We start from the raw sequence: 18,634 nt of genomic DNA, 5'->3' as shown, positions 1-18,634 counted from the left end.
TTTTTTCAAAACTTTCTTTTTACATAATTTAAGTTTGAACAACTGTGGGGACGGAAGAAGTGTCGAGAGAAAAAAAAAAGAAAAAAGAAGAATAAATAATTTTGAAAATAATCTTTATACCAAAATTGAGACGAATAAAATTCCATACGTACGCATACATAGAAATAATTTATAAAAGAACGACGATCACGTTTACATATTTTTGCAGGATATTGCAAAATTCGGTTGTAATTATTGTAAAGAGAAAAAAAAAAAAGAAAAGAAGTTTTATCGAATATCGATGGGTTTTTTTTTTAGAGAAAACGGAGACACGGAGATCATGGATCGTTGCTATCACGTGCTATCACAGAAGGAACAATGATGATTCTTTTTGGTCCTTGAAAGAAACGAAACGATTTGAACTTTGCCCTCCCCCACCCTCCACCCCTTCTGTATACGTCGTCGCGTTAATTCGCATCGACCCAGTTTCTCCTTCTCGCGAACTCATCATGGAATCGCTACGACTCTGGGAATATAAAAAAAAAAAAAAACAAGAAAAGAAAAATAGAAAAAGAAAAACAAGAAAAAGAAATTCCGATCGCTTACGAGTAGGAGATAAAGTAGCGAGTAAAAAAAAAATCAGAGAGAGAGAGAGAACATCATACGAGTGTTCTTTTTTTTCTAAAGAGAGTGATTTTATTTTTCCCTATCAAAAAAGGAACAAAAAGAAGTTTGTTCGTTTAGTTCGAGTTTACGAGATCGAAATGAATCCTCTATAACATAATTATTCATTTTTAATATTATATATTCGTGAAAATGATGTTATTATTTATACATGTAATGCATTGAGTAACTTAATTGTATAACAACATTCGTTTGATTATATTTTATTTGTATAATAGATATAAATTATATTGTAATAAAAGTAATAATATAGCTGTCATAATTTCTATATTAAGAATTAAAATATGATATTAATAAATATTATGCATTAATACTAATTTGAATATTATATAACTAAAAGTAATGCTATATTAATATTAAATAATTTAATGAAACATATTAATTAGTATAATATAACGCGCGTACAAAATATTATATTTATAACGAAAAAGTTGTGCAATAATTTTATGATTATTAAATAAAATCAAACGTAATATTGTAATTTTATTGTAAAATAACAGTTATAGAGGATTAATTATAAAAAGATTCAAAAAAATAAATATTAAATCATGAGATATAATGATCGATTTTTAAGACATCAAAATATTAAAGGTAGTCTTGTATTAACTTAAGGATACCATCTTACTTGTTCGGTGTAATGATCTAATAAAAAAATAGAAGATCTTAGGTGAACATAATACTACAACAACCGATAACTAATGGCATCGAAAGACAATAATCCTCTCTCGGAGAATCCCACCAAGAATCGATTCGAAAGTTTTATCGAGCACGTCCACGCCCACCTGGCCTTAGAAAAGTAAAGAGAAAGAGAGAGAAGAATCCTATTTAAATTATTACACCTATGCGATATGTATATATATATATGTAATGTTAATCTCTCAGACCGTACAAGTAGGTGTTTCATAATAAAGATAATAATATATTACACGAAACACGTAATATGTTATATTATCGTTACAAAATGTTCATAATATAAAAGCATAGATTGTTGTATCTGTTATTTATCGATTTTTAATTTAGAGTTCTGCACCGATTACAAATTTGCTATCACATATTATGAAACACCTTATATAAATATAAATATATATATATTAGATGTAGCAATTAATTCGGTGCTTTTTACAACAAATTTAATATTTGTTTTTATTTTTCTTTTTTTTTGTATTTTCTTTAACGAGAAGAAGATGACGATTTTAATGTAAACGAATTTAATATCAAAGCATTGAAAATTATTGCAACACTTAATATAAATATATATATGAGTGTTCGACAAAAAGTTGGGACCAAACTTATACTACGTATTACACGAATAAAATATTTTCAATAACTTTATAAAAATATTTTTAATCTCAATAATACGTAGTATAAAGTTTGGTCCCAACTTTTGTGGGACATTCTGTATTATATCTACATAGCATATATTCTATATATATATATATATAGAATATACAATTTTCTTTGATAGAAATATTTTCTAATCTATTTCTTTAGCATCAACTTTTTTCTCTCTTTCCTCTAACTCATCCGCATTTTGGCTTTAAACGCAACGAAAGAATATATATATATATATATTATATATACACATACACATAAAAACAGAGAAGCGTATAATACGCGTACACGTTGCAACATTGATCCAAAATTGGAACACACGAAATTACAGTGGGCCTTCGCTGATATATCATCGATCCATCCTCCTTTGACGTATCCATCGTCAACGCATTGTTATCTCTCTGTTATGGAAACGCTAAATTGGAATATGCTTTAAATTATGTTTGTCGCTTGTCTTGCGTTAGTTCATTTTGTACCGCTTGATAGATACATAAGCAGCATGGCATACGTTGAATGATCACAGAACAGAATGAGTGTGAGTGTATATGTATGTATGTGTGTGTGTGTGTGTGTGTGTGTCCAGTATCCAGGAAGATTGGAACGCCAAGCTTAATCTTTTATTAGAGCTGATTGATCTAAAGCTTTGCTAAAGTACACAGATAATAGCGCACGACTTTTATGTATCTATGTATGTATATATAATATCTACACATCTATATCTATACGAGTTATCAATCTCTGGTAATTTTCTTTTTTCCAATTTTTGTTTTTTGGTTTCTTTTTCTTTTTTTTTTTCCCCCTCTAATTATTACAAACAAAGGATAGGAGCATGTCAAAACAAAATGCAAGTAAAGATAATCATTTGGTTTCTCAATTTGATATCGTCTGTCACATCGATTCCGATGACCGAATTCGGTCAAAAGGTATTTTTAATACGACATATATATATATATATAGGGTTTACGTAAAATCCGATAAGACTTTTGATATTTAATAGGTAATAATATTTTATCATTGAAAAAAGTGTTAATGGATTTTTTGCGTAAACTTTTTTGTTTACCCTATTATATCATGTAGTTGAATATTATTTTCTTTATTTTTTCTTTTTTTTTTTCTTTAGATCTTTCTCCGTAGGATCAAAATAATATTTTTGATTATTAGACATTAATTATTATTACTATTTTTGCATCGATAAACCAAATATTTGTCTGTAATCTAATATATTATCTCGATTGGTACGCAGAAACACCACTATGGCTACTTCTACAAATAGCGCCGATCAAAAACGAACGAGACTTGGTTGTCCTGTTCCTGTTAACCTTCCGGGACATCACAGCGTTGAAGCAGCCCATCGAGACGGACGACAGCAAGGGTGGCCTTTCAAAATTTGCCAAACTCGCAAGATCGGTTACCAGATCGAGATCGGTTCTTGTTTCGCAGTTCAGCTCCCACCTTCCGGCTCTGAAGGATTCTGCTTTACCAACCACGGCCAAACAATCGCATCTAGCTCATGTAAGTTGTTCAATCTTGAATATTTATAATATCCTATGAATTTATTATTGAATTTTTAATAGATTCGTGATATGATTACTCACAAAAATATTTGTACATTATAGTATGATTACATTTTTAATTTTATATTTCAACAATCGGTGTCTGGTTATTGTTTCTAACAATAGATTAATTTATTAACATATGGAATTTATTATTGAATATTATTAATAAAAAAATCGTGTTTTACATACGTATACATTTTTACGTATTAAAAATCATATCTAATTATTATAACTTTCAGATGATGTCATTGAGCGGAGATGTAATGCCACAGTACAGACAGGAAGCACCAAAGACTCCACCGCATATTTTATTACACTATTGTGCGTTCAAAGCGATCTGGGATTGGATTATTTTGTGCTTGACATTTTACACAGCTATTATGGTTCCGTACAATGTTGCCTTCAAAAATAAAACCAGCGAGGATGTATCACTTTTGGTACTCGACAGTATAGTCGATGTCATATTCTTTATAGATATAGTATTAAATTTTCATACTACGTTCGTTGGGGCTGGTGGTGAAGTTGTGTCCGATCCAAAAGTAATTACAATTTAATTTTAATTCTTTTTTCTTTTTTTTTCTTTCTAATTCTATTTGTCCATTCCAAATGATTGTTGTAATGATATATTCATAAATGAAATCATAGGTGATCAGGATGAATTATCTGAAGTCTTGGTTCATCATCGATCTATTGAGCTGCCTACCCTACGACGTGTTCAACGCGTTCGATCACGACGAGGATGGCATAGGTAGTCTCTTCTCTGCTTTGAAAGTCGTCCGTTTACTTCGTCTTGGAAGAGTCGTTCGCAAACTCGATCGGTATCTGGAGTATGGAGCCGCCATGCTCATTCTTCTCCTCTGTTTCTACATGTTGGTTGCTCACTGGCTGGCCTGTATCTGGTACGTCACATTAAGGTGATTTTACTCTGCGTACACACTTTCAAGGTAACACATCTTGATGGGAAGATTGGCTGCATATATCACATACGTAAAAAAAAAAAACACAAACACAAACACTATACAACACATTAAATCGTGCATTATTATCGCAGTTTATTGCTATGTTTCATTTAAATTGCTTCGCGTTTATTTGCACGTTTTTTTATATATAAGTTTTCCTAATTGTAATATATTAAAAGGAGCGCTAAAATCAGTTGAAAAAAAAAAAATAGCTAATATATTATAGTATATTTTTATATTAATGAAAAAACGCGCGCTTTGTCGTATTTTCATCATTGCCATCGTCATTCGTGATATTTTGTGTAAGCAGCATGCGAAAATCATGCTTTTCGAAAAGTAACGATAAACTCTTGACAAATTGATAAACAAAGCCGAAGACGCATTTTCTTCTTTTAGATTTAGAGGATTCCACTTTTTTTTTTTGTAGCTGATATTCGAAAGAGAGATTTACTCTACTTTTTGTTTTTTTAATTTTATATATTTCTTTTTCAAAACTCGATTGGACGTCCAAATTTTCTTGTAAGAAATGTCATTGCGTTGAAGGTATTCGATAGGAAGATCGGATGCTGACAACGGAGTTCAATATTCATGGCTGTGGAAGTTGGCCAATGTTACCCAGTCACCATACAGCTACTTGTGGACCAATGCCAGCACTGCACCAGAACTAGTAGCTGGACCATCACGCCGCACGATGTATGTCACTGCTCTTTATTTCACGATGACTTGCATGACTTCCGTCGGCTTTGGAAACGTCGCAGCAGAAACAGATAATGAGAAGATCTTTACTATCTGCATGATGATCATTGCCGGTATGGAATTATAATAAGGATTATATGATTTTAAACGTACGTACATTAATTAAATCAAAATTCATATAATGATTAATCTCTCTTAATTAGCCTTGCTGTACGCTACGATATTTGGTCACGTTACCACCATTATTCAACAAATGACATCAGCCACCGCCAAATATCATGACATGCTAAACAACGTCCGGGAATTCATGAAACTCCATGAAGTACCTAAGGCACTTAGCGAACGTGTCATGGATTATGTAGTAAGTACATGGGCAATGACCAAAGGTCTAGATACAGACAAGGTGCTTAATTACTGCCCCAAAGATATGAAAGCTGATATTTGCGTACATCTTAATCGGAAAGTTTTCAATGAACATCCTGCTTTCAGGTAGGCACATTATATTACAATTCATTAGTTTTAATAGATCTTTATAGATTAATCACACAAATTTTTGAGAATTAATTAATAATGATATATTATTATCAATGTCCAGGTTGGCATCCGATGGATGCTTACGTGCTTTAGCAATGCATTTTACAATGTCGCACAGTGCACCTGGTGATCTGCTCTATCACACAGGTGAATCTATCGACTCGCTGTGCTTCATCGTCACTGGAAGCCTAGAAGTGATACAAGACGATGAGGTAGTAGCAATTCTTGGAAAAGGGGATGTCTTTGGAGATAGCTTTTGGACGAACCCGTCGATTGGGCAAAGCGCAGCTAACGTTAGAGCACTTACTTATTGTGACCTTCATACCATTAAGCGTGATCGACTGTTAGAAGTTTTGGATTTTTATCAAGCCTTCGCAAACTCCTTCGCCAGAAATCTTGTATTAACGTACAATTTAAGCAATCGGGTGAGTTCTCATTCTAATTCATTAATTTTCTTTTTATTCTTTCAATTCTTATTTACATAACATGCACAAGAAATGTACTAAACGATTGGAACAAAAGTTTTTACACTTTTTTTCAGTATTTTATTGAATTCACATCACGTTCGATAACAATGTGATAAATTTCTTTGTTTTTCTTTTTTTTTTCTTTAGATATGAATGAACAATTGTTCTTTTTTTTCGTGTTATGCATTTTTAACACGCATTGTATACATATTATACATCTGTGATTAGCAATTTGCGAGGAAATCTTTACATTGACTAGTAGTTACGAAACACACCTTCATGATCATTGATTTCAAATGATCAGGCACTATATAATAGGCATGTAAATTACTGCGTATTTTATGGCTTTCTCAACATCAAAACGCAGTGTTTAATATACATATTATACAACATTCAGATGATATATATATATATATATTAAAAGAGATCAGGCCGTCTGGTAACGATACTTTGTCATACACTCGATAAAATAGGTACACAATAAAGAAATGTACAAACTCATTTGACATAGTAACATATATAATGAGTAACTACTATATCACTTAAACATTATACATGGACAATATATAATACAGACATGATAGACAAAAACGATCGTTTCTCAATATAATTTAGTTGATAACAAAATTTTCCATAAAGTGATATCACAAGCAAGAATATCTGATTCATTAACATACGTATGCATTCCAATTAGTAAATATTTCTCGGTTCGGAACATAGATCGTTTTTATTGCACTCTCAAATTAATTTGCTACTATAGTTGTTCATCGGTAAAATATAAAACTAAATATTCACTTTATTATTAGTTCTTATATTTTGCTTTTAAGCACCCATAAAATTATCTCCTTCATTATATATATTATATATATAATCTCAATTGCTCTTAATTTTCAATAAATCTCCATTTCAATTAACAATTTCAATGACAACCATATAATATACTTAATAATATAACATGAGTCTTATACAATAATCATTAAATATTAAAGTTTAATTAGTCTTTTTTATCTCTAATTCCTTCGCTATACATTTTACGTCCATGAAGTTCCATCAATACTTTAGCTGTAGCATCTTGATCTAAAACAGATTTATTTTCTCGTACGTCTTCTTCTACGATTGGTATTGGACCAACACCCCATACTTCACAATGTTTGATTTTAAAATTTTCTTGACCACTTAATTGCACATAATTTTGAAATGTTGTGCAGGATATACTTGATATACCAGTCCCATACTCACAATCTATCCATAAGCCTGGATAATTTAATTGTCCACCCATAAGCAAACCATTAGGCATAGTTTGTTGATTAATATTCAAATATTGATAATGATTATTGTAACCTGTAGAAGGAAACGTTAAAATATCTGGCTCGAGTTTTAATAAAAAGCACGTCTGATTTCCTATAAAATTTGGTCCTATTCTCCAACTATCTGGAGCAAATCCACCAAATACATGATCATCTGTATCTTGTAATATAATAATTGTTGCACCTTGCATAGTTATTCTTCCTAACATAGTGGAAAATGATTCTCCGTGTACTTGACTGGAAAATAAGAATCTCCATTCTTTTCTGAGTTCGTGAGGTAAACTTAAATTTAGGAACAAAACGTCGCCAAGCCCCAGAATACTTGGAAAATGAGGAATATTTTCCAGACCTTTACAAACAGGTAATAGGTTTAAGTCATTAATTCGTGCACTCGTATTCTTATCTCCTTTCTTCTGAGTAACTAAGAAAAGGCACTGAAATACGTGTGATTGAATATTTTTAAACGTAGCAGCTGCACCGAACCAATTTTCTATTTGATCAATCGTCAACACATCACCGTATTTGATAATATCTTCGCACAGACTTCGCGAACGCATATTAATACGTCTATTATTCACAGTACAACCGATACTACTCCATGAAAGATAATGCAAATTAACAGCATTCTTTTGCAGTCTTAAATATGAATTTATCGTAGCTTGAATATATTGGAGAAATGTGGCAGTAGGTATTTCATATTTTCGCTCTTCTTCGGAAAATCCTTCAAATATCAAATCAGTACGTTCACCTGCGCTTCCACGTACTGCATAAACATATAAGCGACCAAAATTTTCTCCATTTACAGCTGATACTTTTTTGCCAGGCTCGTAGCAAAGAAACCTTACGACAAATTGTAATAGTACATCATCCAAATGCATCGACCAGTGTTTAAAAATATCTTCACGTTTTATAGAACCTGAACTCCTAGACATTGATTTAAAAAGATTGTCCACCAATGTTAATTCATCTGCGGATAAAATATTTGCAGAAGAAGCGGAACGACTTGATCCATGACCCATCTAAAAACACCAATGATATAAGATACGTTTATGTTCCTCCTCTATTGGATCAGAATTTTGTTTATTTTCAACTATCATATATTTATGTAAATTAACTATTTCATATTACATTTATAAAAAAGAAAAACTAATATAAGAAAAAAACAATATGCAAGTAAACAATTTAAATGGCTCAAAAAGCTTATTGTTAGTTAATTTACGCGGTTTTCTTTTTTCAAATTAATTCTCCCTCCTAAAAATCCACTGCAATCTTCAGAGTGCAAGCAAAAAATATATGACACTACTACTATTCACTATTACAAATGCATCAAACACTTTAAAGAAAACCCATCTATCCTATCATAAAATCTAGACGCTTTTATCTCTAAGTATTCTCATAAATATAAGCATCGTAAAATCATTTGAGTAGAAAATCGACAATAGAAGTTTCAATTTCGTCGATCGTACGACGATCGTCTTTTTAAAAGAAATAAAAAGTAGTATAAAATCGGGGGTGGGAGAAAAAAACTTCTCTCATTGATTTCAAAAGAAAAACAAAAACCAAGAGACAAATATCGAACATATAAACCGAATAAAGATACGAACCTTTCAAACGAATGTTATCTTCTATACGACGAGCCATAAAATTTTCTCTGCACTTATATTCGGTCAACGCGAGCCAGAAAAATATAAAACACAAAGAAATAACAAAATTTGTTAAAAACAAAACAAAAAAAAATTAAAAAGAAAATCAGTAAAAAATTTGAATTTTCAGTTTTAATATTCTCAATTAAAATCCAATTGTGTCGTATTCACGATTAAATTCGCTTATACCTTGTAAGAAAGATTAACACGTCGACGAGTTGAAGTAATAAATGTTAAAGCGGTGCGAATGTTTTTTATTTTGAGGTTAAGACAACGTAACGCAATGTCGATTACGAGAACTGTGTGCCGTTACTTGTGCGCCTATCGACTAAAGTCACGGCGCATGCACCGACGCAACCCCGGGCCTGAAGACTAAGATTTTATCTATTTTCTTTTCGCGTGTTTCGCGCAATATCCCATTTATGTAAACATACTAAAACCCTTAGAAGCGCACTGTGTTATTGTTATATCTTCTTCTTTACTTCTCTCTCTCTTTCTCTCTCTCTCTCTCTCTCTCTCTCTTACTCTCCCTCTTTTATGGAGAAAAGTTTTCTCGGATGCTGTTTTTTTTTTCACGAACGATTATTCCTACCGGAAAATTATTTTCCGTTCGTTAAACTCTCATTTGTATTTACTCACCATTTAAAATAATTATTTCTTCTTATTTTATTTTTGTTCAAATGTTGTTACCATTTCAACTATACATCGAGTAAAGAAGTACACCCCCCATATAATTAAACATTCGTATCGTTCCTTAATAACATTCTATCTGCTATGCTGTTAAACATTTGCAAGGTTATGTAATATTTCTTTTTCGCGGGAAAAAAAGAAAGTAATATATATATATATATGTATATAAAATAAAAAACGAGATCAAACTGATTTTATTTTTGTCATACTTGATCGTACTCTCTTAAAGCTCTTATAAAGGAAATTAGAAGCGTTTTTATAAGATCGATTGTGCGTGCATGTAAAGAACTTATTTTCATAATATTTCACCGATAATGATGGTGGTGATGTAAAATAGAGCGGAATAAATGAATTGCGTTAACTCTTTCATTGTTAAGATTGATAAATAATATTTAAATATCTTATTAAAAAGTAATAAACAACGAATAAATGATCAATGTAGTTCGATCAGTAATAAAACAATACCTAGATCGTTTATACTCACGTGAACTTTATATACTGATAAAAGAATCGATAATTTTTGTTTGTGCAGCTGATCTTTCGAAAAGTGGCCGACGTGCGTCGTGAAAAGGAGCTTGCTGAAAGACGAAAAAATGAGCCACAGTTGGATCAAGCTCAGGATCATTTAGTTCGCAAAATTTTTTCGAGGTAAGACCACAATGAAAAGAAAGGAAAAAAAAAAAGAAAGAAAGAAAGAAAGAACACGTGTTATTATTTCCTTTAGACAAAACATATATTTTCCTAAAATATTGTCGTATATATTGTATCATGGCGGCCGCCATTTTTGCCCTCGTGTTCGTCGATTTAAAATGAAATTGGCGCGAGAATATGATCGTTAAAATTAGACGGTATCAGGGCACATGCGTTTACCAAAATATTTTAAGCTATATAACAATATATTCCAAGAAAACGCGATCCAATTCTCTCGCTTTATTACGTAATAAATCTGATCTATATGTATACATGCATAACACGTATATATATACATATAAATAAGGTTTCTCGTATTACATGTAAATTCTACTTATACGTGCTTTGATACGCAACGATGATACTCGAACTACTTCGAACTTTCACGATCAAATTCGTTACCTGAATATTAATCAAGATTTCTTTTCTTTTTTTTTTTAAAGTTATATTTTACATGTCTTTACGAAAGCGACACGGTTATTATTAATATAGGAATAATTAATATATAAAGAAACTTAATTAAAATATCAAAATTAGTTTTATCGCATAACTTTTGTGTTAGGAATCGATATTGACTTAATCAAAAATTGCATACGTAACAATTGTAAATAAAAGGTCAATTAAAGTAAGATTCATTAAATTAAATGGTAGGAAAATTTCCATTGAATGTAAAACAATTTACCAAGATTTCTTATACGATGTCATTGATAAACGATCATTTAACCCGATTTTGTCGTTGACCCGACTAATATTCCTTTTGTTAATGGATCGTTTACGGGTTCGAAATGAATATTTTTATTCTATTTTTTTCTTCCTTCAGAAACAAAAAAGAGAACCATTACTTACGTAAGTATTACGTAGTCGCTTTCGCGCGAATAATTAATTTTCTTTCTAAACTAATTGTAAGAAATTAAACATAAAAAAAAATAATCAGTGACGCACCACACAAATCGTTCGCGTATCGATGCATGAATTTTAGGATTTTCAGCTAACATTTGTTTAATTGTGTCACGTATCGCTATCTTATTTGTTATATGTACGAAGGATGGGAAGCATCGTACGAGAGAATTTTAAATTAGATTTCACGTTTACGATTTTAAATAAAAAAAAAAGACAAAAAATGTTTTATACACGTCTTTATATATAAAACTCTATTCAGTATTATAATTATATGATATTTATTTTTCATTAATTACCATTAACGATTATGATCAAATTCTTTGAACAACTAAAACACAAAAAATTGCAAACGTTTAATCATTAAAGATACGATCTCTCTCTCTCTCTCGTGCGTATTATATTCGTCGTACTTATCTCTTTTATGCGTTAATAAGTACATGTGCTTACTACACTCATATCAAATGGCTCGAGAATAATATCGAGTTAGGATCCCTGGTTTAATAACAGACGGAACAAATTGATTTGTGCGAATGCATACAAATCAAATCACATTTAACATGCACACATTCAGAGAGAGAAGAATATGAAGAATGATTGAAAGGGTATATCTCTTAGAAAAAACGGTGATAGATTTAAATGAATTATCAAAATTATTAATACTTTGATAAATAAAATTAATAATTACAGATGGATACTGCAATCAGAATATTCGCATAACCGTTTTCGAGAAGAGACACTGACAAATCGAATGAAAATTATGTATGTAATATGGATAATGATGGATAAATGGGATGTGTGAACGAGTAAAAGAGAGAACGTATGCGTGCGCGTGTCCGTGTGCACATGCACGCGCGCGCGCGCGCGCGCCGCCACGTGTGTTGTGTATATATGATGATATAATTAATTGTAAAAAGGTGAAATTTATTATTTATCTGTTTAACGTGCGCGCGTGCGCGCGCGCGCGTGCAAATACACACACACACATGTGTACACACTACTGATGCATACGTATTATTCCTTTTCCTTTATTTTTTATTCATTGATGTGAATTTTGATCGTTGCTTGGCTGGCCTCTTGTTGAAAAAGGTTCAAGACCGACGGAGAAGCCCAAATCAGCGTGTCCAAAGTCGTTTCAACACGGTCCCAACAGGATTCAGATGAGGAACTCACCGTGAACGTCCTGCCGCCCTGGCCCAGTTTTAGGCAATTTCATTTCTTACGTATTTATTTCTTCTCCATTCTTTTTTCCGTCCATCTTTTTGCTACTTATTACGTATATAATATATAGTGTATATATATATATATATATTTATATATACACTATCTTTTATTATAATTATTATTATTATTATTATTGTCGTTATAACATTATTATTTGAATTTAACTTTATTATTATTCATTTCCATCGTTAGTTATTATTATTACTATTGTTATTCTTATTGTTATTATTTTTATTTTTATTACTAATTATTATTGTTATTATTGTTTTTTTTTTCTCTCTATTTTATATATATATACATATACATTATATTATTATTCCTAATAATATATTGGACTGCGATTATTAATATATATATATAATTTCGCCCGTGTAAATATGATATTATATATCTACTCTAGATGAAATGATTCATACAATCGTAAGTCATTAAACATACACTTTCACGCATCCAAACACAAACTATATATATATGTATGTATATATATATATATATATATATATATACATATGCATATATTTGTAAGTTTGTCGCACGGCTAACTCGCTCGTGATAATTTATATGAACATCGTATAATATTTCGTCTTAATCTTCGCGTTATTTAAATTTATTTTATAAAAATTAAAATAATTTGCGCAATATTATTAAAAAAAGATTAAGATTACGTCGTTGATACGATGTTACATAAACGAATTACTAAACGCTGCTTATATTATACTTATATCATTCGCAGCGAGTTTTGCTCAAACTCGAAATGGTACGGGGCGTTATTTAAATAAATAAACAACCAACAACGACTGCAACAAAATGATGATAGTTAAAACTTATGTATGCGTGAGTGTGTGTGTATATATTTTCGTCTAACGTACGTACCTCTTCGAGATGGTAGCCACGTGTTTCACTTCATTCATATATTATATTATAATCTTTATCATTTTAAACGATCACTGCAATTTTGACGAATGCTAGAGTGCTGTAAAATATATGCCTTTAGGAGGTCATGCGCATCTTTTATTCACCATATAATATATACGGTATGTGTTCTTACGTATTTGCGATACGTACGAATACACTTTTGTACACACTAATATTATTTAACATTCGAAGGGGGAAATTTTGAACAATCAATTTCTAGAATTTAGTATTTTATTTCACTTCGATTAAATAATATTTTGTTAAATTCATTTATTGTTTGTTTGTACGCATTCTGATTAAATATACGATCTAATTTATTATTAATAATAATTAAAAACGAAGTGAAGGAAGTACCGAATTCGTAATAAGTCTCGAGCATCCGATCCTTTTCGATTGATTTAACGCAATTAACGCAGGATGCATGTGACTAACACACACTCTAGGATTCAAATTTCTGTCACCTATATATATATATATATATATATTTAATATTTTTGAATAATTAATTAATTAATTAATTATTATTATTATTATTATTATTATTATTATTATTATTATTATTATCGTAAGGCCGCTCGAGAAATTATTGAGAATGCCGGCTTTTCATAATTAAAGCGAGAGACCAAAATAGAAAATAACAGAAATATAATTTATCTCTCTTGTAATATTAAAATTTCACCTGCGCTGCATGATTACATTTTAAAAATTTTTCTCAAATAATTACCGAACGTGAGAGGTATATATATACACACACACACACACACACACACACTGTATAAAAAGGGCTATCACGATGTCACTTATGGATTATTCATGCTTTTTTATATCTCTTTTAAATGCACACGATGCTTGCAGGCGCTCTGGCAATATACCTATATATTATATATATATATACATAATCGCTAAGTTTCTCAAAGTCATTCTCAAATTTTTTCAAGCGGCATGTTATATACTATCTCATTATTATTATTATTATTATTATTATTATTATTATTACGACATTATATATCGTTACGTCGGTGAACGTTGAAATAAAAATTGATATATTCGTTTAAAAATCGTACAATCTCAAATTAATAAATTATAATCGTCGATGACAATTTGCAAATTTTGATTAACAAAAATTTCGGATAAGTAATATTTGTAAACAATATTTTAATCGCGTTCACCGAGGTCGCTCGTTTTCCCGTATGTTTTTTATTATCGTCATTTTTGTCACTACCGACGATATACTATTTTTGATATTTGAATCCCGTAGGCACACCAAAGTAGGTTGCTCGTGAACACCGCTGGAGCTGTTTCCCCCTTTTCTAGCCTAAGTAGAACGATCTCGCATTTGCTGCAAGAACCAGTTTCTTGAATCCGTGCAAAAAAGTTCCCTCGCCCCCGCCCAACCCCCCACCCCCTTGCCCCGCCACGCCCCGCCCGCCCTCTACAAACCCCTTCAAATTAATTGACTGCCAATTGATGATTGACGATGCATTGCAAAAAAAAAAGAAAGAAAGAAAGAAAGAAAGAAAGAGAGAGAGGGTGAATAAAAATACAAACGTGTATTTTTGCTAACACGAATGAAACTAAATTAACTTCCATCCTCTTATAATTGTACACTGTCTTTTGATCCCCCCGATTATTGCCTAGATGAACCAGCCTTTATACGTATCCTGTATATATATATACAATATAATTATACATAATATATATACACCTTTTTGTGTAAGCTCCAAAATAGGAGCATCAAATTGGAAACGAGGATTCTTATCGTCTCGATTTTGTTTTACACAGGTTTCGTAGAGAGAGACATACGGCAGACGTTGAAAAAGGGGACAGTAAGGATGGGAAAGATGGCGAATCATCGCATTCGAGAAAACCGTCCACCGATGAGAATGTCGCTGCCAAACCTCGAACTGGCAAATGGGGAAGATTGTTAGGTATGATCATTTAAAATGTTCATTTATTTATTTATTTATTCGACATTCTATTCTAAGTAATATATTTTTTCGTCGGACAGGTAGTTCCAGTTTGGATTCCGGTAGTGAAACAGGTACGGTTGGGGATACTTTCAAGAGATCATTAAGTGCACGAGACTCACGTCCAAGTTCTAGTACCGGGACGAACAAGATCTTTCCAAAATTCGGGAAGTTAGGTGGTACGATAGAAGAAACAGGTGGAGGAGACAATGCTGATAAGGATGGACAACAACAACAACAACAGCAACAACAACAACAACAACAACAACAAGCTCAGAATCTTTCGGTAGACTCGAAACAATTGCAGCTTCGACGTTTGGAAAGTTACGATGGTGGTTTGATATCGACTCAGCCCAGTCACGATCGTGAAATACTTGCGGCAGTATTGGAAGTTAAGGTTGATTTAAAGCTGGAAGTGCAAAGGGTTAATCAAAGGCTCGCTAAGATGGAAGACATGCTTCAGACTTTGTTAAGTCGAGTTCCATTTGCTGGAACTCCTCCGAGTGGTACAGGCATTTCTCAACAACAACAGCAGCAACAACAACAACAACAGCAACAACAACAACAGCAACAGCAACAGCAAAGACCCTCGAATTTTCCATCGAGTAGTAGTTCAACTCAGAATCAATTGTCTTGCCAAATGCAAGTGAATCAACAGCAAGGTACTCCTCAAGGTATACAAACGTCTGAACAGAAGGCGTCTACGAGTACTAGTGCTACAACGCCTAGCGAAGGCTATAGAGAACAACAGCAAATACAACAGCAGCAGCCTATAGAACGTAGTTCAAAGAGCCAAGAACATCATCACCATCATCACCACCATCATCAACAGCCAAAAGATTCGGATAGACTGTCGGGTAGTACCGAATACAAAACTTCCTCGAGAGAAGTTAGCAAAGAACTTCTCGAAAGACTTACCCAAGCATCAACCTCAAGAGGTGACGATTCTAGTGCACTTGGACCGCTCATTTTAAGAAAACGAAGAAGTAAATCGCGTAACAAGGGTGCAGCGCCTCTCGCACCTTTAGCAACCCAACCGGTTAGTCCCTCGGATGCTACGGAAACTACACAAATGTTAGAATGTACCGACGATCGCGAGGCTAGCAGTGCCAGTGCTGAAAGAACTGAGAGGACCGAAAGGACCGACAGGTCCGAACGAAAAAGGCCACCACCCAGGCCTAGAGAATATTATTGAAAGTTCTTCCGATCTCTAATCCTAATTCATCCTAATCCTAATCCTTCATCTTTCCTATTCTACCTTCTTCTCTTCCTTTCGTAATTCTCGATCTGGGTGGAATGGTTCTTCTGTTAAAATTAAAACTAATTAATCCTTCGCGATAATAATAATAATAATAATAATATTAATAATAATAATAATAATAATAATAATATTAATAATAATAATAATAATAATAATAATAAAAAGAAATAAAAGAGAAAACACACACTCCCTTCTTTCTAATAAGTAACGATAGAATCCAGGGGAGAGGAGGGAGGGGGGACTTATCAATTAGGCCAATAAAGTTAGCCTAATTTACCCCTAATTCTCGGACTACGTTTCGCGATGATCTAAATACAATTAAACGTTAAAATATCATCTATACCTTTTTCAAGGACCCGTTAAATATTTTCGCTAAATTGCTTCGCGAAGTGACATTCATCATTAAAGCGTGTTACACTTTGAACGAAATAATCGTTTATTTCGAATTGAAAAAAAGAAAAGAGAAAAAGATTTAAAAAAAAAAAAAAGAAAGAAGCAGAAAAGAAAATGGGGGACACGCGATAAAAAAAATATTATTATTATTATATTATATATATATATAAAAGTAAAATATATAAACTATAAAGGAAAGAAAAAAAAAGGTATATAATATGGTTTGAAAAAAGAGATTATTAATTATGATGACTCGATATTGATTATTATCTCAATTTCGCGCGTGGATCTTTTTAAATCAGTTAATGAGTTACGTGTGATCAAGATGGAAGAAAGGATGGAAGGATGGAAACAAGGAAGGAAGGAAGGAAGGAAGGAAGGAAGGAAGGAAGGATCCATTAATGAATTATCCAACTTTGCGACGGCTTCTTCGAGAGACATCGAAAAATTATTCCGAGTTTTATTATCCACGTTTATTATTATACGAGCGATGTGCATCGTAGCTTTACACGCATTTGACGGCGGATCTATTCGCGAGCCATAGATCTCTTCGTTAATGATTCTCGAAATATATATTCTATCGAATCAGATGCATTATTTTCCTTTTTTTCTTTTTTTTTTTGTTTCCCATTAGATTCCTTATTTATATGATTTTGAATATGAAATAAAAATAAATCAAATGTTATACCGTGTGTGTTGTGTGTGTGTGTGTGTGTGTGTTAAGAATTATAATGAGTTTCGATTGTAATTTTCTAAATTTCTCGTCGTCGACATCGTTTGGGATAATCAAATTTTGTATAGATTGTTTTTCTTCTTTTTTTTTTTTTTAGAGAGAGAGATATTAATTGATTCATTACCACCCCATTCCCTACCCCCACGCGTTTAGGAACTATTTCCAGTTGAATTTGTACTCATATAATTAAATACGAATAATCGATATTTGAAAAAAAAAAAAGAAAAAAAGAAAAATAATGCATCTAAAAAGTTCGTTTTATATATTTACGAGAGATCACACACGAGCACAACCATAGAATGTAAGCGTTTGCTTTGATACCACCGATTAATCCGCCGACGTTCATAGGCCGCATTTCTATTTAAAACTTTTAAACGAAAGAAAAATAGGAGAGATTATCTTCGAGAATCGAAACGCTTGCTACGAGATTTGATCATCGTCGTTAAAATAAATGTTTAACGACGGGCGAATGATCGACGTGCTAATCATTTTGAGATAAAGAGAAGAGAATAAAAGAAAAATATAATATTAATATAATCAATGAAAAAAAAAAATAAAAATATATAATTATAATAAAAAGCACGTCGTATTTCGCGAGGAAGCCAAACAGCAATATTAGGTGTATATATCTTGTAATATATAAATGATATTTATTTCGCGCGTACTTGTGTGGATTCACGTTCGTACACGTATATATATATATATAT

At 31.9% G+C, this 18,634-nt stretch overlaps 2 protein-coding genes across 9 annotated transcripts in view; one reads left to right on the top strand and one right to left on the bottom strand.

Moving 5' to 3' along the window:
- LOC106793335 (potassium voltage-gated channel protein eag-like) overlaps positions 1-17,301 on the top strand; it is a 68,379-nt gene extending 51,078 nt beyond the window's left edge. For 2 of the 7 annotated variants that reach the window (XM_014760184.1, XM_014760183.1), the window contains 10 exons: positions 3,239-3,507; positions 3,791-4,090; positions 4,197-4,450; positions 5,054-5,319; positions 5,410-5,695; positions 5,802-6,165; positions 10,380-10,495; positions 12,524-12,640; positions 15,356-15,501; positions 15,582-17,301. In XM_014760184.1, coding sequence (XP_014615670.1) covers positions 3,239-3,507; positions 3,791-4,090; positions 4,197-4,450; positions 5,054-5,319; positions 5,410-5,695; positions 5,802-6,165; positions 10,380-10,495; positions 12,524-12,640; positions 15,356-15,501; positions 15,582-16,735 — 3,272 coding nt within the window. In that variant the 3' untranslated portion in view covers positions 16,736-17,301. Of the gene's footprint in view, positions 1-3,238; positions 3,508-3,790; positions 4,091-4,196; positions 4,466-5,053; positions 5,320-5,409; positions 5,696-5,801; positions 6,166-10,379; positions 10,496-12,523; positions 12,641-15,355; positions 15,502-15,581 lie in introns of all 7 variants that reach the window. The other 5 variants (XM_014760182.1, XM_014760180.1, XM_014760187.1 and 2 more) reach the window with 4 other exon arrangements.
- Positions 6,172-9,634, bottom strand: LOC106793336 (TLD domain-containing protein 1). Of its 2 annotated transcripts, XM_014760188.1 has the most exons (3): positions 9,347-9,633; positions 9,119-9,170; positions 6,172-8,533 (listed from the first exon to the last, which is right to left on the bottom strand). In XM_014760188.1, exon 3 carries the CDS (start codon positions 8,531-8,533, stop codon positions 7,202-7,204), a length of 1,332 nt encoding a protein of 443 aa, XP_014615674.1. In that variant the 5' UTR covers positions 9,119-9,170; positions 9,347-9,633; the 3' UTR covers positions 6,172-7,201. The 2 variants fall into 2 exon arrangements, with proteins under 2 accessions (XP_014615674.1, XP_014615675.1); XM_014760189.1 differs by lacking the exon at positions 9,119-9,170 and having other exon boundaries at positions 9,347-9,634.
- Positions 17,302-18,634: the final 1,333 nt, after the last annotated feature.

The sequence above is a fragment of the Polistes canadensis genome, unplaced genomic scaffold (genome assembly GCF_001313835.1).
Source record: "Polistes canadensis isolate GaletaPanama2010 unplaced genomic scaffold, ASM131383v1 scaffold_13, whole genome shotgun sequence".
NCBI lineage: Eukaryota > Metazoa > Arthropoda > Insecta > Hymenoptera > Vespidae > Polistes > Polistes canadensis.
This window is presented reverse-complemented; position numbering and strand designations above follow the sequence as displayed.